Source organism: Bradysia coprophila, assembly GCF_014529535.1.
Source record: "Bradysia coprophila strain Holo2 chromosome X unlocalized genomic scaffold, BU_Bcop_v1 contig_26, whole genome shotgun sequence".
Classification (NCBI taxonomy): Eukaryota; Metazoa; Arthropoda; class Insecta; order Diptera; family Sciaridae; genus Bradysia; species Bradysia coprophila.
In genome coordinates this window covers 3,894,150-3,914,988 of record NW_023503313.1, presented here as the reverse complement: position 1 = coordinate 3,914,988, position 20,839 = coordinate 3,894,150, and the positions used below count along the sequence as shown (strand labels likewise).

The window sequence follows — 20,839 nt, the reverse complement described above, 5'->3', positions numbered from 1 at the left end:
AAAACGACTTGTTTAGTGATTCGGAATTGCATCAAGACAGCATTACGACAATTAGGTAACGTTGAATGGTGTATAATACAAATGAATGATTTGTTAGGTTAGCATTGAATCGAAAGAGCTTAATCATAATGAAACCCCGACACATCGATCGTACTCACTTGATAATGTAGCCAGACACATCACTCGGTTCGGTACGATTCATAGCTACTGAATGTTGCTGATTGAGATGCAATGGACCATTGGTTGATACCGGGTCTTTATCGGTGAACACAAAGCGACTAAAACCAGCCACGAACAAATGGTTTGTTTTTTTATATTCATAACAAACACTGAGAAGCAAATGAAATACCTGTAGGCATGAACAAGCATCAGGCCGGTGGACATAATGACCTTCACTCTTTGCACGACCGGATTCGGTTTATGATCTTCTTCGATGAATGAGTGCAGAGCCAACGAATCCTTTGCACGTTCCTTCACTTTCGACAACTCAACACCGTTCTTCGATAGATCCATGATCAACGACAAACAGGCTGGATAGAAGGTCATAAAGACGACATAATTCACCACTACCGACATCACAGCAAATCCGCATAGAACTTCTAATCGCTGTACGCCGGACAGTGTTCCAACGCCGATGACCAATGTTTCAACCAGTGTATCCAATGAAATTGCCGGGCCAAGAAGTTCCATACCACGAGCTATATTCAGTGTAACCTCCGATGGATTCGAACCTCGTAGAGCTAGTTGTGCCAGATAGCCAGCCTTGGACAAGTCGATTAACAGTAGGAAGAAGAATAGTGCATCTCTGCAATGGATAATTGCATATCAATTAGGACCGACAACTCTATTAAAAACAAATTTAATCTGAGTTTTACTTGAGATCAGACACTTCGCTGCCGAGGAAGTTAATGACACTGGATGTGAATATAAAACTGGAGAATACCGTGAATAGACCGGCAATGCCTGAAATGAGACAAATGTGAAAATTTATTTAATTTGTCGTCTTAACATTTTCGGTCGATGATGTGACGGACTAAAAAACCGACGTTAAAAATAAAAATGAAAATTTCGTGAATTAATTTTCCTATCAGCGCAAAAAAAAAATCGTGTACAAAGAAAACACTTGAGTACCTGAATTGTTGCCACATGTTACAATGCAAATTATTATTGATAAAACGTGTCAATCCAGCTAATAACGATTTTTGTTTTTGCACATGCATAACCTTGGAGCCTATTGTGATAATTCCGAAGCATGGAGGAATAAAAGCTCCTCAGCGACAGCGTTTTTTTTAAACGCAACTTATGGGAGCGAAGACGGTGCGATTAGTCAAAGTGGCTTTTTAAGTAAATTTTCCCAAATGCATACAACTACGGCACTTAGCACTTGTACTGTATAAGTATACAGTGCGTACGTGTACATCATAAAATGCGTAGACCATGGTATATATGGTTCTCTGTTTCGGTTAGATATTCTTTGACGAAAGAAACAATGACCACAAATGAAAGAAAGAAACCGCCAGCTTCTGGAGCATTTCGAAAATATTTTTGGCTAATTTCCATAAGTTTAAACTCTTTTACTTAATTCAACAACTTCCACCTTTGCTCCGTATGTTAAATTAACGGACATGAAATTACATATTATAACATACCAGCAATATAATTTACATTATGATCTCTGTTGTATAATCTTGTTACGATCACGCAAAGGTATGGTATGGATGGTATACCTATATATATATGCGTGTATATAGTATGTATATAAGTCTACAATTTAGTGAAAGTCAAGTTTGAAAATGAAATCGGTCGGTGAGCCATTCAATGGTTTTTGATTGGCGGCACATCTCATTACATTACCTTTGTTATTGCCCGAAGAATGGTGTTAAAATTTGAATTCGATTAACCTTTCTTGCTACGAATGATTAAATACGTTTGAGCGTCGACTCACGGAGGGGAATATAACAACATCACAGCCGATCTATGTTTTTCAAGAGCGAAATTTTTATTTTACACAAAAATGTATATCTGAACTTTGGATGTAATCATTGCAATCACTAAAAAAATGTTGTGTGTATGTCGAAATATAAGCGAAGCGATAACGCATTTACGAAAGATCATTGAATGGGTTAACCACAAGACGATATAAAACAGAACATAAAAGTAAATGAATGGATTGGAAATGAACGTTTTATTACGTTTTGGTTTCTTAAAGTTTTTTTTTTTTTGCTAAATAATAAGCAACACCAATTTGAAAGTAGGAAGAGGAAACAGTTTAATTGGAAATAGGCTCTGCGCAAATGCAGTATATTGTTGCAATGGAACTGGTTTACAGTTTTTTTTTTCTTTTCGTTTTTTGTTTGAAGAAAACGTTGCATATCGTATGTTCAATTCAATTATCAGGAGCAATATTTGTGAACGCACAACGGCTCTGAAGCCAATACCAATAGGAAGCATATGCGGCTGTATCGTTTGGTATATAGCAGCGATATTTCAGAATACTGTAATCTACGAAACGAGATATTTTATGCGAAAACAAACCGGATAAAGTCTATTTCCAGAGCAAGATTTATTTCCATTTATCGAAAAGACGCACGTCAATGAGTTAAGGTGCGTCCAAGAAGACGTCTCGAAGACCGTTCAAAAGATTTGAACACACCCATCATTTTGACCTATTTGTCCTCTGTCCGATGTATATAAATATAAATATTAATGTAACCGATCGACCGATCAGTCTATGGATTGACTGAATTTTGATTGATTGATAAACCCGTTTAAATCGTTCCGCATGAAAGTGCAAAGAGTACAAGTAAAATTTAATCGCCCATAAATCCATCTTAATCTCAATACAGTTTAACATGGCTAAACCTTTTTCATCTTTAATCCGTTCCGTTGATACGATTCAATTAGTTAAATTGAATAATTCGCTTCTCTCTCGATCGTACACACACAAAATGTTAAATCATCAACTTGTTTCAAGTGTAACGCTGTATGTTTGTCGTAAAAAGTTGAACGGCCGATTCAACTTAAAAGAAATTTAATTCGAAGTACACACTCTCCATGTTGAAATAGCTTTGCAACCCATCTACCCAACCGAACAGCACATAATTTAAACTAGATTATAATGAACTTGAACAAGTTAATCGTTCGGAAATATAACCATTGACTCGTGAACGCAATATTGAATTAGCTATAAAAGGTCATTATGTAATTAAATTACTAAACAAAAATGTTAGGAGCAATATTTTCAGTTGACCTTGTGTGAAATCTGAATTTTATCTTGAATTTCTTTATTATTTTTTCTTCTTCTTCTACTTCATCTTCACCGATTCCTTTCGTGTGTATAAAATTGTTGTAATAAATTTACTTTCGATTTCTATTCAATAGAATAAATGAGGAACATAATTTCTCGTCAGCGGTAATTCATTACGACACGCTAATGTTCTCTCCGAAAGACGTCCCACATTCAGATTTACAATGGCAAAACTGGTTTTTCGATATTAAGTAAAAGAAAAAAAACTATTCATTAAGTAGACTTAAAATTGATTTAACTTTTATATATATAGGCTTACGCGTAACGTATACGCGTACGTTGAGAATCTTTGGTTACGATTTCACGGTGGTACATCGATTGGGAAATATGACTGGCCGCACAAATGACGTTTGACTTTTTTCATGTTAACATAATCCTCCGACAGATCACTTTTTCCTTCGCTTAAGTTGCCATTTAGACAACTAAACGTTTGTTTATCATTTTTTTTGTCTCCGTTGCTGTCGCATCAACACTTCATTCATGAAACAATAAACTATGCAAATTTTGTACAATATTCGGCGAAAGAAGAACCAACAAAAAAGGAACCTGTTGAATTTTGCAAGTGCGGTGTAGTCGGTAGAGTGGTCTATACAAATTTTTCGTTGGTCAGTTTATTTTCGTATTTTATTATGACCCATCAAAGTGCTAAAAGAGACATACCGGCGTTTCTATTATGTAACAGACTAAACGGCTTGTGTTAATATTATGTAAATCTGAAATTATAGTGTAGCTTTTTCAACACATTAGTCACGACCAATGAGCCATGGAGCAATGGTATAAGATGTCACAAGGTTCAACTTTTCCATACCGAAAGAAGAAAACGATGAAATTGACAGGGATATTGAAATTGATGGCCAATTAGATTTTACGTTTTCCATTCTATGTAGGTGGATGGATTTGTTTACAGTTGTTCGCTTGATTTCAGATTCTAATCATAATTTTGCGTAAAGTCAATTATTTCTTACACACAGCGAAAATTATATCAACGACGTTAAGACAATGTGGACGACAAACCTTTCTCGGCTAAGCGTTAATTTTCAAATTTTAAGAAAACCATTTCCTCAGTATACAGAAGCGTCTAAATCTGCATAAAATAAGGACTCAATTAGCACAACAAACTCAACTAGAAACAAAGATGCATTCGGAAAGTTGATGGTAGGAAGACATTTTATTGGAAGAATGTTACGTTTGAAACTTTTCTATTTTTTAACATATTTTGCAAGATTCATCTACATTAACGCATGTTTCTTCGACTTTCGAAGAACTAGATTTGAGATTTAGAACTGGCAATGGGATCTACTACTTCAGATGAGGCTCCGTACAAGTGAAAATCAAGTCAAATTCTACAAGTTTCATCCACATTTACTTATGTTAGACTTTGAAGTACTAGATCAATCTAATGCTTCAAGTGAGACTCGGTGCAGCAAAATAATTTCATTCGCCTTACGAAGGCAATAGATCTGGTGAAATTTGCACTGTGTGCTGTTGCTTTGTTACACGAATTTGTGTGTGTTTTTTACGATTAGTTAGGTACTGGTACACTCAGTGCAAGATTCATCTACATTAACATATGTTTCTTCGACTTTCGAAGAACTAGATTTGAGATTTAGAACTGGCAATGGAATCTACTACTTCAGATGAGGCTCCGTACAAGTGAAAATCAAGTCAAATTCTACAAGTTTCATCCACATTCACTTATGTTAGACTTTGAAGTACAAGATCAATCTAATACTTCAAGTGAGACTCGGTGCTCCAAAATTATTTCATTCGCCTTACGAAGGCAATAGATCAATTGAGTATGATTCAATCGCAATAGTTTTCCGTACCGGTGCTATAGTAGTAAAAGTTTAATCACCAAACAGATCAAGTTCAGTTTGACGTCAGTCATTTGAATTTGAAGTTGACCTGTTTACAGATTTAAGTTGGAATATTTTTTTCGATGCGTGGTTTGGAAACCTGGGTCGGTCATTCACCCTAAATTCAATGTCTAGGACTTTATCTTTATAAAGCCATTTAGTTAGTTTTGCATGTCTTGAGTTTCACCTATTTCTAGCTAAAACTTCGAGACCAATTCATAACAAGTAGAGTTGATATTTTGTTAGTTAAAGAAACGTTTTGCTGGCTGTATTTTACTACTTCTATCATCCCTGTGTGATGAGAGGTATATATTAAAATTACCAGACCGGCAGCTGAAACGAAACCTAGGCAAAAAAAAAATCAAAACGAACACATGTTGCATTTTAGTCTTTGTTTGCGCGTGTCATATTTAACACTAATAAAAAAATTGAGTTACTAATGAACTAGACTGTCCCTTTCCTTGTTTTATTTTAAATATTTATAGTGGCAATATGCTTCAAAGGGCGCACATGTAAAATTCTACATTTCCAATAAAAATAATAAAAAAAACATTCGACCGAAAAACGTTTACACATTTTCAGCCGAAAAAGCCATTCATTTATTATCACTCAAGATGGTTTTAAAGTTTACACAAACAAACAATGTAAATACATTGAATGGTTAGCCGAAGAGCGTTGTTCCAACGAAAGGAAATTAAGCTATAAATGTAATGAATGGTGAACCGAGTCATGGACATTTGGCAATAATATTGTTTAACGAGCAAAACTAAGAGAAGAATGTTGTGTTTATTTCAATCATTGATTATTATGATGGTTATATTCCACATCTATTCAACATTATAATGGTAAAATGAATATTACCTGAAGAAAATTAATGCGATGTGTTGTTATTATTAAATGTGTCGTCAAGTATATTTACAACAACCTTCAATGTTTCACTATCACATTGCTGGGCGAGTGAGCATCGGCTCTTTACTGAATTGTTTAGTTAATACAACAATCCTTTGCCTCATAAAAAAAAACGTCTACCTCACTTATTGAATGAAAGAAACATTTTTTTTCCGACGAAGATTTATATTGTAAACTTCCTCAACCTTAAGCCACGTATTTGCAAATGATAATCAATTAATGATTTCGTCTATTTTTTTTTTGTTGGCAGAAGGAGTGTTGTTGGTATTTCTATTTAAACAATTTTTTTTTTCAACATTTGCAATAAAGAATCTTCGAACATATTTCACGTAAAAGAACATAGAATTGACTAACGTCCGTTAGCACCGTGTAAATATTAGCATAATAAATCATTTCGAACAACATGTGTGAATGAGAACAAATACAATTGAACAACAACGAAAAAAAAAAAAAATTAATGAAAATCAACAACACTTGACTCGACTTACCCAATATGTACTTTGATCCGAATTTGTGTAAATTCAAAAATTGATAGTACGAATATAGAACGGCTGAACATCTGACGATGGTCATCAGTATGACATCAGCCGCATTATATTCGGCTTCGAATCCTTCGCACGAGTCACGCCATCCTTGACACTGCCGGGGCCGAGTGGTCGATGTATTTTCGCTGCCTTTGTCCACCGTTAAAATGCACGCCGTTAATGTTAACAGCGCAACAATAACCTCCCAAGGATGTGAAGCACAGAATTCGCCATGTGCACGAAACAATCGGCAAATCATGATAATGAATTTGAGTTTTCTTTTCCTTTACGAAATTTATCTCTCGTTTGGTGTTTCTTATTCGGGTTCCACTGGTTGTGTTTTCTTCTACTTCTTAGCTGAAATAGAATAGAAATTTTATTTTAATGCACGTGAACAAAAATAAACTTAATTTATGCAATCTAAACAAATATAGGAATTATTTATTCTAACATTAGCGAATATTGTTTCAATAAATTCAACAATTTACGATAGATCCGCAAAATTGATGTTTTATGTATGTTGACTAAAAATTTGCGAGAAAAAAAACCGAATTTCAATGGAAAAGAGAAGAAGCCGCACAACAACAATGTTTAATTAATGTTAAGTAGTTGCAGATTTTCGTATAACATGTGGTATATTTTAGCCATCGATCACAATTACTCATTTCGGAGTAAAATTAATTGTGCTATTTCGCTCATCACATATTTACATGGATTGGATTTCGTTAACTTTTTTTTTTTTTTTTAATAATCCGTTTATTATCATCCCAATATATTTCTGTGTGGAGCACTATGTAGACGTTAACTCGAGTGAAATTACACACATTTGTTCTAACGATATTCCCATTGCTCTGCACGCCTCTGGCAGTAGTGGTCGATAGGTCTTTTAAGTGGTTACATTGGTTTCAGCCTGAACTAAAACTCCTGTGGGATTATGATGTATTATATGTCATTTCCGTAATCCACTGACGAACATTTCATGCATATTTTATCACAGGACTAATAGTTTAGACGAACATTATTAACTTGATGAAATTTTACTCGGAAACTATTACCTGTGTTGTGTGGTATGTAGTAACTATTAGGAAATAAAAACATTTGGACCTGACTCCCCGAGGGCCTGATGGTCATATCAATAATCAATACATCCTAGTGTATATGCTTTTATTGGATGAGGCGACATAACTACACGGTCAATATCGTCAGTAACGATATTATCGTTTTTTAGACGATAGTATCCAGGACGATAATATCGTCTAAAATTATAAATTTTAAAATATTTTCAGGACGATATTATCGTTTTCTTGACGATATTATCGTTTGAAAAAACGATAATATCGTTTTTTTGACGATAATATCGTTTTTTTGACGATAATATCGTGTTTTTGACGATAATATCGTGTTTTTGACGATAATATCGTCCTGGATGAAAATATCCGCTGGACGATATTATCGTTATTTTCTTTTTCTGAACAAATTTATCGTTTTTTTGGACGATATTATCGTCCTGGGCGATAATTTTTGGGACGATAATATAGTTTTTAATTAATTTATTTTTTTAAATTTGAGATGATAATATCGTCCAGGACGATAATATCGTTTTTAATTTATTTAAAATAAAAATTCTAGACGATAATATCGTCCTGGGCGATATTATCGTTCTGGATGGTTGTTGAAGACGAAACACAAAATCTTGTAGATAAACACCTTTTTATAGACGGCAAATATATATTAAAAATGGGTTCATTTGGTTCCGTAAATTTAAATTTTATATAGAAAAATTACACAGACTAATTATGAGACGATGCGAGAAAAAAAAATTAACTCCTAAGTTCCGACACCGTTCCGGCGCCCGGCTCGCATTGCGGCCCTCCGCTTCGCTCCGGGGCAATGGGCCGGATCGCTCGGCGTGTTAACACGCTTTTTATGTACAATCAAAGTTGGTATTCATTACGTAAAAAGATGAATTATTTAGGGACGAACTAAACGCCTTTTTTAAACACTGATGTGTAGGTGATTTCCTCTGACAATTGTTTTTCGATATTTTGGAAGATAATTCGGTTCTTGCTGCACCTCTGAGTAAAATTGAGTCCTGGACAATATTACCACCCAAAACTAAACGATAATATCCTGGGCGATATTATCGTTTTGGACGATATTATCGTACAGAAAACGAAAATATCCATTAGATTTTCTAGAACGGTAATATCGTCCAGAAAACGATAATATCGTCCAGAAAACGATAATATCGTTTTTTGAACGATAATATCGACAAGAAAACGATACTATCGTCCAGACAATATTTTAGAATTTTTCAATTTAGACGATAGTATCGTCCAAAAAAACGATAATATCGTTCCTGACGATATTGACGGTGTGGAAATGTCCCGCCACCTAGTGTATATGCTTTTATTGCTTTGATTCGCATTATCTTGTAAATGTAAATACAGTAGACATAACATACTAACATGACGCTATAAGTGAATGCTTTTATCTTTGCATCGAGAATTGTGTTTAATTTTATTCATTTCGATCATTTAGCAATAAACCTTCCTGTTGCAGTGGAAAATTGATTTTTTCAAAGAAAACGAAACCAATAAATCTTCGATGGGATCGAATTCTGAAAGATTGTTATGGGATAAAATGTGATTGATTCGGAGATTTATGGAGATTTGTTATTTTGTTTTTTCGCTCATAACATGTGTTCACCGAATGTTCAAAATGAAATTGAAGCTGGTGGTAGTGGTTCAGGAAATATAAATGAGCGTATTGTTGAAAATTGAACTTTGACTCCAGATTAATGATTGAGATGGAGTGAATGAATTGTCTGATTGTGTAAGATAAGATAAGATAGTCATTTATTCAGCTGAAACTATTTCTATCACATTCGAAACGAACAATCAAAACGATTCATGGCCATTTACATTACTAGGGATAACAAATTATTTAGTCGAATCTAAGTGGATTTTTTTTTGATCCGAATCGAAGCCGAGCTATGTACACACCTTTACACACGACACACGATGCTACATAACAGCAAAATATTTTGCAACTCCAGGGCTGCAAAAAAATTTACTCACAACACCACCGGAAAATGAGTCATTACTTCATTTTCATTGACTAAACTAAACTTAAGTCTTTAAAAATTTAGATTATGCTGTGTGTGGTTTCCCCTCTCGCCTTCGGCTGGAGCTACAAACTCCACACTTGGCAAATTAAACAGTTTCAAACAAGGACATAATATACTGTAATCTACTAATGCTTAAAATTCCATCAACATCATTTTAAAGGTTCATCTAACTTCAATTGTTTGATGTAAGAACAATTAACGTGAATCATATTCGTCTAAAATCATCCTCATTAAATAAAAGAGAAAAATGATAACACAGACGATACTTCCATCACAAATAAAACGTTAAAATGTGCTGTCTATGTATACGACGGAAAATAATTATGCAATGAATCGGCTAGCCAACGTTAAAGACCACATAAAAAATAATTGCTCGAATTCTGTGAATGCATTTGAACGATTAACGGGCGCACACGGAATGGATGTTTATGACAAACAGAAGAAGTCTTCTTTTTTCCATATAAAAACGAATGTATCATTTTTGTACGCGTAGTTTGTCTTATTTTTAGAATTGGGTACTTCACTCGCTCGGCCAACACCAATTATTGGAAACGCTCTTTTAAGTGTTTGTTTTCACAATTTACGTAAACATTAAATGTTTTAGGAACAAAATCGAATCATCTAATTTACCGTCCTATTTTAATGATCTATTTTTGTTTTGTACAAGAAAAAAAATTTCTGCAATGAAAATAATTTGGTGTTTACCATTCGAGAGTGTTTATGTTTGATGTTAGCACATGAACAAACAACCAAAAAAAAAATATTTGGAAAAATTCAGATTTTTTTTTTAATTGAAAATACTTAATTGCATGCATTTACGAATTGTACAATAAATTGTCGCATAATCACAACCGTTAAATTACTAAAATGCTATCACCAATACACACTTGAATTATTTATTAAAATGTTTAGGTTCACACGAATAAAATTCTAAATACGAGCTCTGTGTTCCGAGGCTATTTCTAATTAAATCGCATAAACAATAAAGTGACGATGTTCATAAATTGCTGTCAATGGGTTTTGCAGATAAGAGATGATAAAACTTTACAAAATTGAAGCATTTTCACAAGCTGTGTTAACGGCCAATTCTCAAGATGAAAAAAACATGATGATTTTTCCGCACAGTTGGATGGCCATTGAAAAAAGAAAAAGAAATTAATTTTATTCAAACACACTTCAAACCGAGTGTTAAACACAAATGTGTATTGTGTGAAAATAGTACGAGGTTTGCTGGATGTTGAGAGGAATTAGAAATGATAATTGCTGACATGGGTCACCTTCATTCCATAAATTGTAGACAGTCCCTTAAAGCAAAAAAAACGTCACGATTTAATTATTTGATTGCAATTAATGGCTCGGAAACGATCTTGCAATATTAAGTCATTTGCAGTATAATAAGGTAAATGGGATTGGTACAAACGTGCCACGGTTTGCGGTCATGCTTCGAACTATTTTGGCGTACACCGTTTCTCGTAAGAAACGAGAGAAAAGATTTGTTATGAGAAAATGAATGAGTTTGTTTTACGAGACCTTTGACCTGTTCCGATCCTCATCAAGCAACTCAGACAAATCATCTTCGCACCCATTCCAAAGCGGAATTAGTGTAGCAGTACGGTATCAATTGTGCATGCCTTGCAAAGAACGTACTAATGTATGAACAAATAAATTATTGTTTTTTTTTTAAATTACAAACTCTCTTGACCATTTAGGAATAAAAAATGAATTGCTGTAAATAAGTAGCGAGTGTGTCATTAAATTGCGTTTTTGCTTTTATTACCACTAAACGGCAATAAGTTAATTTAATACCTTAATTGCTTGTAGGAAAAATTAATTTTTATTTGCAAAAGGTACCTGGTTAAAGACGTCCCACCTAATCTACGTATCTAAATTGAGAATTGATAGTGAGGCGGTGCGGTGATTGTTGTACTTAGTAGGATTTTAAGGTTCAGTAATTTGCAACAGCCTGCGAGACCGATAAGTGTTACTAACGCCCATTGTACAAATTGAACATATTTCCAGACACAAATTATTTCATATTTTGATGATGAATAGAGTCAATTGTAACACAATTAACTTATGTAACGGCTGGTAATGCACATTCCGATGAGAAATGTTAAAAGGAAAAAAAATTACCTTTTACGTCTGCATTACCATTTTATAAAAGTTACATAATTCAATAACTATACATAACTGCTCATTTCAATTAGCGGGTAATGAACATTTCAACATAATTGTTGCGCTATTGTCGAAGAGCACTGAAGTACAATTTTACTTTTCTCTTTTTCAATGTACTCAACTCTGGTTGCACTAACCAGAAAAACAATTTATCATCAAACATACTCATCATCATCATCATCAACATCAATAAGTGTGAATTAAAAAAACCTTCCAGTTATTCAAAAGACTGATTGTCGAACTGATATACACAAATATTGCAATAAAAAAAAATCAACACAACAATTTCGAGTGAGAACCAATTTTAGAAATTTCTGGTTGACCTTCCTAATCTGTATTATATATTGCGTGCTTATGGATATCATGTAGAAATTGACCTTGCGTTTAAACTAATGCAACACTCTCAACTCGACCAACAATTTTTTTTTTATATTAGCTGCAAAAATTGAACATTAAATTGTGTTTATGTAATTCAACGCGTGTCAAAATTACACATCTACATTTTCATCTCGTTTAGTTTGTTGACATCATGATTAGCAAGAAAGAAAAAAAAAACATTAAACTAACTGGGCCATGAGCTGATGAATGTTTAAAATAGCTGAACAATATGCCAATAAGGAAAGTTTTACCGAGTGAAATTTTCTTCGTCATTCAAATGATATCGAAAAAAATTGACCGAATAAAACATTGAGATCAAGTTCATTTCTAAATTCAAAGAACTTCATCGCTAAAAAGCGTAATATTGTTGTTGTTGTCGGTTGTGACCCATTCAACAAATTGAACAATTCTCTGGGTGTTGACCGTAAATTCGTTTATGAATACGAGAAGGTTTTTTGTGTTCTAGAAATTAAATTCTGTTCAATCATCATCTCGTGAGTTTTAAACCGACTGGGCGAAAAAAATTAACCAAACAGGGAAGTAAAATTTGTAAGACAAATTTACGTTAATGGTGGTCGTGGATATTCGACATATATATATGTCCACAGAACAGATTCTTCATAAACTTTCGCGACCTCACTAAGTGTTAAATGAATTAATTTTAATAATGGTTTGCAACTTGTGCCACTTTTAGGTATTATCTTGTCGCGGATTATATTTACGGTCAATCGTTTAAATTTATTAATGGATAGACATTATGGGCGCTCTTGTATCAACAACACCGAAAAGGCATTTAATTTGGCGATGGCTTCGTTTTCGTCATCCATTGGCCCTTTAACTTTAATCTCGTTAATAAATTCGGTTTTTTATTCATCAACCCATTAAGCAAGCAAGTCGATCAAGTCGATAATTTGAATAAAAAATAGCTTCAGATGACAAAATAAAAAGTTCAAAGAGTATGTCGGTTGGTAATACATATTCGTTCGTATTTCGTTTCACATATGCTTATAACGTTACAGTAATGAAAGTAAATATCTTGCCAAATTGCCTAAAAGAAATAAATTATTGAATTGACCTACCTTTAACTCAGTTGTTTACAAGTGTTAAAAACTCGTTTTGTATTTAAAAAAAATTAATTTTTTTTTCTTTAAGTTTTCTGTACGTAAAGTCCTTACACTTTTATTAATTTTTTTCGTATAATATTTTCAACAATCATCTCGAACAACAAATGTGAATTTCTGCATCAATTTGACGTGATTTAATGATTTCAAAATTATTATATAATCATTACCATTTACGAAAAAAAAATTGTATACTCCGAACAAAGCGTGTATGTTTTGAAATAAGAAACGTTTTTTTTAAGTGGTTTTGTCTGTTTTGAATGAAATCAAAAGTGTAGTTGTTCGGTCGAGCGTCTGTAATATACTTTATAGCAGCACGTGAATAAGATCTATTTCATTGAATGAATACGAGTTTTCACTTTCTTTTCGCGATGCTCATTTGCAATTCATTAGTCAACCGTTCGTATATTTCGTAATGAATAAAAAAAAGCTACACTCGCACTCGACCAACACACACACAAACACACATGCACACACACATTGAACGGTATCTTCTCTGTGACGGATCATGGTCTTTTGTACATATGGCATAAACTGAGATTGGTTAGCAGATAAATGATTGTATGTTAAGTTAAGATTGAGGAATCGGAGAGCAGACCAAACGTGAAAAAAAGTGTAATAATTATCGAAATGAATATATAATTGATATACGCGCGATGGGTGTATATTAAAATGGCATTTACGTTATAAGTGTGTAAGTTGCCAATAATAATTGATAATTTTTAAATCATCAGTTTTGTCACCATTTTTATACATAAATGTTGAACTTAAAAAATGGTTGTCGGTACCACTTTCAAGGTTTACCCAATATATAATTTCTTAAATCGATGAATGTGTCAATGTAAAACAAATAAATAAATTGAATGAAAGATGCATGGTCTGGTCGCACGTATGGTGTACAACAGTGGTACTACGGTTGTCGTCATGTGTTTTCAGACCATAAATATAAAGAACAATAAGCAGATTAACATTCTGACGTTGAAACAATAAATACAACTAAAATTACGGACTTTAGTTGGCTTCCTAAGTCGGTGGTATATTTGGTCATGAAAAGAAAATGGATTTCATTTCAAATGAATTTCGTAGAGGAAGATGTGTATGCAAAATTGGAACATGCAACGCTATAGTCTAAATATATACATTGAAATACCATTAAAGTCATTAACAATGTTAGTCCCTCACAATTCGATAAAATATGGGTAGCAACGTTACGTCAAATCGTAACCAATTTGTGGAGCAAATTTAATCAAATTCTCAGGCATTTTTATTCTTTATAATCATGCTCGCACTTTTTCACGTCTCCAGTAAAAATTCATTTTTCCAAAACTTTTTAAAATTCATACTTCCAACACACATTTAAATCTCAATCTCATCAAATATATATAGAGAGCGAAATCTCACAATTGCACACAGAAATCGTTTTCTATGAGTCTCAATCCTGTACTCGTTGTTGAAACACTGAAATCAATTTAGTAGCAAAAAAAAATGTAGTTCGTATGATACCCTAAGTCACAAAAGATCCTCGGGTATGTTACAAATTTTAAATATTTGGATCTGCGTATCATTTGAAACTTTTGGGTTTGAAAAAGTTACGAAATTACAGACTGTTGAGAAAAAGTGCAAGTAATCCAAAACTTGGGATCTTATATCCAGTTGTTTCTAAAGGTAAAAGTCCGGTATAACTGTCCCAAACAATTCACTGGGAAGAATATTATCTGATCATTGTTCAACGAAACAAACTGGAAAATCCGAATAAGCACTACCGTAGTATTAAGCAAGGCGACAGTTGGGTTTTATTTCTGTTTTGGCAATTACTTTTTTCTCTCTCTCCAAAAATGTTTAAATTCCACTGCTGATTTTGTTTGCACAACTTGTACGTTTGATTACTGATGTTCAGAGAAACGGGAAATACCAGAGTGAGACAATGTGAAAATAGAGACGAATCAGGGCCTTGAAAATGTGAATTCCAAGTGCAAATATTGTCATACGTATTGCAAATATAATAGTAATGACGTAACAAGAAGATTGGTGGTAAAGAAATAAACGAATCCGTTTCGTTGAGTAATAATTTTGAATGGTTTTTCACATCCGCAAAACAAGGTTCGTTTCACGCGAATGTCACGCCCTGTAAGAGTATTCAACATTTTCACAGAGTAATATACGCCAGTACAGAGATCGAAAGCCATTATAATAAGCACTTTTGACACCTCTCACTGAGCCTAGCGTAAACTTACCCAAAAGAAATGTTACAGAGAATATCCTCACAAATGGGGCCGATTGCGTCAAATCAATTGGAATTTTTAAAAAGATCTACGCAATTCGCTTGTGTCATGTAAAAACTCTGATTTTAAAAACAATAATTCAAAATAGCCACAAATAAATGAAAATCACTTTAAGTTTATGCCTGCAGAGTACTGCAAAAACTAACGGATGCGGTTTCAGGACAGATCTCTTTTATACATTTGTAAAGTCATAAAAATAAGTAACGAATGTTAAGCATTTCATACAACACATGGATTGAATTTGCTACTGTTGAATGTCTATTTGATCTAAGACATTCTGAAGAAACTGTGACGCAAATTAACTTTGCCGTTGCTATTCACAGGTGCCTGCAAATAGTGCCTATCAAGGGGCGGTAATCGATAATGTTATCCCGTAAGATTTGCATCGAGGTAAATTTATTGGCATTGCTACTTTCAACAGCAGTCATGTATAAAATTGTTCCAGGTCGTTTAGACAAGTCTAGTGAATCGAATTGTAAACTGACATGACGCTCCGCGAGAAATCACAAACTATTTCTAAAATGCAATTTCCTTTGGTGCCGATTAATACAAATACGAATTTCGGAAGCCTTCTGCGCAAACAAAGAGACAATATTTTTTCTGATCTAAAGACATTTCTTGATCGTAACATCAGTGGTATTGGATGTATCCAAAAAAAAAACTCCGTTATTTTCGCTATGTACCATCTTAATGTAGACATCTATTACTTGGCTTTGGTCAATAGAAACTATACTCCAGGTGAGACTATTCGCAGGCAATGCTATTAACAACTACCATTTAGTTTTTCAGATTTTACGGTAGGGTTGTAATAATTTAAAACAAATCTAATAGTCGGGTCAACATAATTACTGGTCTCTAGATTTAAGTGTCATTTTAATTGACTGAATGATTTAATGGTTTCCCCAGCTCTGTATTATAGCATTTGTTATCCTCACTTAATATTTTTATTTTATTGTCATTTCTACGCTATTGCCTGACGCAATGAAATACGTAATATGAGTCAGTCGAAGTGACACGTGTAAAGGATGACGTTGAAAACTGCTCAAATCCAAAGTTATTGACCAATTTTTCGAAAATATACTCGGACTGGACTTTCGAATACTTTAAACAAAAGAAAGTATCTGATTTATAGTGGTTATAGTACGATACGCTTGCCGTTTCTAAAAGGTTAGGTGTTGATGTTTCTTACGCCCTTTGTTCAAACAAAATAGTTATTTATCTACCAAGGTAGGTACGAAGGTATTTTTTCGCACTAGATGTCGATTGTCGACCCGAGGCAAAGTCGATGTATACAAGACGGCGTGTGCGAAAAAAATACCGGCATATAGACGTTGTTGATACAACGTTTTTCGCAATTTCGGGACATAATCACCTTTCCAATGTCCTATACATTACAATGTGATGTAAGGAGACGCGCTGAATGAAATCAATTAGTCAATGTTTAGTATATACGCTTCAACAATACGTTCGGTATAACTGTGTGACTCTATAGCCGAATGGTTATAGTCTTTGCGCTGTGTTCAAGAAAGTTTTGGTGTCGGGGGGTTCGAATTCTGGCCAATGCAAGATTTTTGTTCATAAAAATGCAATCTTCGTTGAAGGTAATTGTACGTATTTCACTGTGTCTAGGGATACAGTGAAATAAATACCTTCAAAACGACATTAAATAGATGCATGGAAAGGTGATGATTATGGCCCGGAATTGCATAATAAAAAAAAAACTGACTTCGTAGTGACCTGAGTGGATTTTTTTAAATTTGAATCTGAGCCCCGTTTTGGTCAGATGTCCGAGAAAAAAAACGTTCGAATTTTAAAATTGGTTTGTATTTTGTCACTCTTATAAGAATGACAAGATTTTGTTTATTTTCATTTTGCTGAAATTATCGAACAATGTTCAAAGCGAGAAGAGCCCTATATGGCAGTGCGTTAAATAGCTAATAGAATATGTCAGACCTGATAAAGAAATTCGATTGTTCCCGTAAAAAAATTGATCCCAAAGAAAAATTGAAAAGATGAATTCGGTTATAAACATGTGAAATGAAGAGATTACACACTTTATGCGGGATTTTTCAATTTATTTTGACGACCTTACGAACAGATTGTTGAAGGAGTTTAAAGATTAGTTTTTAGAAATTTAGACTCTAGATGCGGCACACAATAGGCCAGTCTCATTGTTAAGTATATTGGCTCAAGGGCTATTCTGCCTGTTTTTATTTACACATTTAATCACCTGATCACATAACACTATTCAACGAGGTTTTAGTCATTAGCAAATATATTTTTCGTGTAGCACAAATTAGTTTTTTTTTTGATTAAAGGAAATTGACCGACTCGAATATTGAATGAAGGTGCTTTACATTTACAATAATGCGCACGCAACCGAAAACAGCCTTCACTTTGCTGCAAATTCTACAGCAGAGAGAAGAAAAATAAAATACTTTCTAGAGCACACCGTGTTTCAGTACCGAAGCGTCGTCTGTTTACATTTTGATTGTATGCAAGACGCACAAGCTAATTTCAGTTACGAAAGTCTTTTTTGAATCACTTTCACCATTCATTTAAATGCACAAACGAATTAGAATTATTAAAACGTAAAGGAAATATGTGGAGCTGTTGGTTCGTTAAAGCTTTATTTTATTTTTAAGAAACTTTAAATTTGAATGGAACTGGCATAGACAAAGAAAAATGTCGTAAAGACAACGAAATAAAAGACTTCAATGGAACAGAAATGTTTCTTCCAACTAAAATTTCATTCCAAGCACTCAGTAATACTGAATCAGTTTACAACATATTTGAATACGCTGCAGATGCACACAGCAGCGCACATAGCTAAGACAAAAAAAAAATTAATTCTGGATTTATGTTTCACATATGTTTTCACAATTCAAATTTATTGGTTATTTTTTCCAGACCAATAAATTCATTTTTCTTTTCTCAATTTATGATCGATAAAATCAGTTTAACCATCAATTTATGTTAAGTATATATCTAGAGCTACTTAATAGCACAATCTATTTCTCTCGTTGCATATTCCAATTAAATTCTACCCGCACGCAAAAAAAAACCAACAACATATTTTTCCATGAACTTCTATCGGTCTAATTTCAGGTATAATTATTTCCATTCTGATTACGATAACACTCAGAATATCAGTATTTATATAGATCGACAGATTAAACATTCACCGATAGAAATGTGGTGTATTTATACGCAATTGATTTACATTGTAAATCATTTGAAGAATGTGTAATTACACAAAGAGCATGAAAAATTGTTGTGCATTAATGCATATAACATTTATTTAAATTCACTTGGAATTTTTGTTGCTTCCCTTGACCCAATCTCAACGAACTGAAAATAAGTTGCCATATATGCATGGTATACTGTACAGCTTCAAAACATACAAAAAAAAACAACACACCGACTTTATTTAGCTATAGCTCATAAGCTACAGACCGACTTTATGTTTACATCAATTTCAATCGACTCCAAATGCATATTATATGCATAGACTTTACATCGCAGCCGATGTTCAATGTGAACGTGTAAATTATTTATTTTATCGTTTTACAGAATTTCGATACACCCCAGACCCCAATTTCATGCATATAAATTGTGTAGAAAGTTTTAACAATGATCTTGATCCAGAAAAAAAAGCAAATAGATTAAAAATGTTCAGTATTTTACCATACGAAAAACAAAAGCGAGAGCATTTTTACGAGTACATTTTCTGATTTTGTGTATAGCCGCAGGTAGTAAATCTTTTTTTTTGCTGTTGTTTTGTTTTTGGGTTTTTGTTACATCATTTCATTCACAACTTTCTTCTGCACAAGAATGGAATGCGTTGTATTATGGAGTTTGCCTTGTCACACAAATAATTATGAAAAACGTACCTTTTACGTAAAATGTGCGATAATAATTTGTCTGATGATAATAAATAATTTTATAAAGTTTTTGTTTTGTTTACTTTCGACCAAAAATTTAATAATGATCTTGAAAATTTGAAAAATTATTCGACATTTTGACTTTATTAATAGTCGAATCGAGTAAACACTCAAAGCAGTCACATGAATCTGACTTGTTTTGTTATAAAAATAAAAACATTGCCCGTGTACGTACAATACACTACACATTAAAGGTGTACACAAAAATTAACGTTAAAATGATTTGAATTTGATTACAATGATGAATGCTTGTATCAATACGGTGGTGGCACAATTCATGAAGTTGACGCATTTTGCAAAATAACAAAACAAAACGAGCCGTCAGAACAGTCGGAGCGTTTGCTGCGACTGAGCCCCGTACGAACCCGTACATCTTATGCGCACGTGACCCTAGTTCGTCCGTAGCCCTACTCTTCCCGTAAACGTCGGTAAAGTAAAATTCTTATGAGATTTGTACGTCTTAAAAATTGCGCATAGCGCAATTATGAAGCCCCGTACGATGTTCCTTTCAAACGTAACACAAATTTCAAATTGACCTACAATTTCCTCAGTCCTATATTAACCTATATTTACCTATAAATAAACAATTTACTGATAAATATGCTAGTATATAGCTCAAAATAACTATCTATACCGTTATATAGCTCAATATATTTATATATAGATATCCATATTTGGGATCCTTGAAACACCACACACACATAACCAATCACTTCCCACTGATCAATAACTTTGTAAGAATTATTTTCACCGATTTATATTGTTTTTACAAAAATACAAAATGGCGGCCGACGGCCATTTTGTTAGGAGGTGGAAAGTAGTACGGCTGCTTATATTCGTTAGTACCTTTCAAACAAAAAAAAATCATGAAATTTGGTCAAATTTTACTCGAGATATTAACAAAAAACACCACCTTCACTCTACGGCCGAGTAGCCTCATATAAGCTCACTCCAAGAGACCTAGCTCACGCTCCGGTGAACCGAATTTCATTTTCCCTGATTGGTACGGTCAATACCTATCTAATAAAGCAAAATCTATCTAAATCCGTTCAAATTTGGCCAACGTTCAAGCAAAAACGGGTTGCCGCCCTGTACCTAGTTCACACCAAGGAGTCTAACTCACGAGTCGGTCATCCAATTTCCATAAACTTTTTTTTTCGTCGATCGGTATTGTAAATACCTTTTATTTGACGTATCACTTACATGTTTAGCC

At 33.6% G+C, this 20,839-nt stretch overlaps 1 protein-coding gene across 2 annotated transcripts in view; it reads right to left on the bottom strand.

The window, feature by feature from the left end:
• LOC119069314 (3-hydroxy-3-methylglutaryl-coenzyme A reductase) overlaps positions 1–20,839 on the bottom strand; it is a 30,589-nt gene that overhangs the window by 4,476 nt on the left and 5,274 nt on the right. For both annotated transcript variants that reach the window (XM_037173365.1, XM_037173366.1), the window contains 4 exons: positions 6,561–6,953; positions 876–963; positions 350–805; positions 159–278 (listed from right to left, as the gene is read on the bottom strand). In XM_037173365.1, coding sequence (XP_037029260.1) covers positions 159–278; positions 350–805; positions 876–963; positions 6,561–6,855 — 959 coding nt within the window. In that variant the 5' untranslated portion in view covers positions 6,856–6,953. The remainder of the gene's footprint in view (positions 1–158; positions 279–349; positions 806–875; positions 964–6,560; positions 6,954–20,839) is intronic.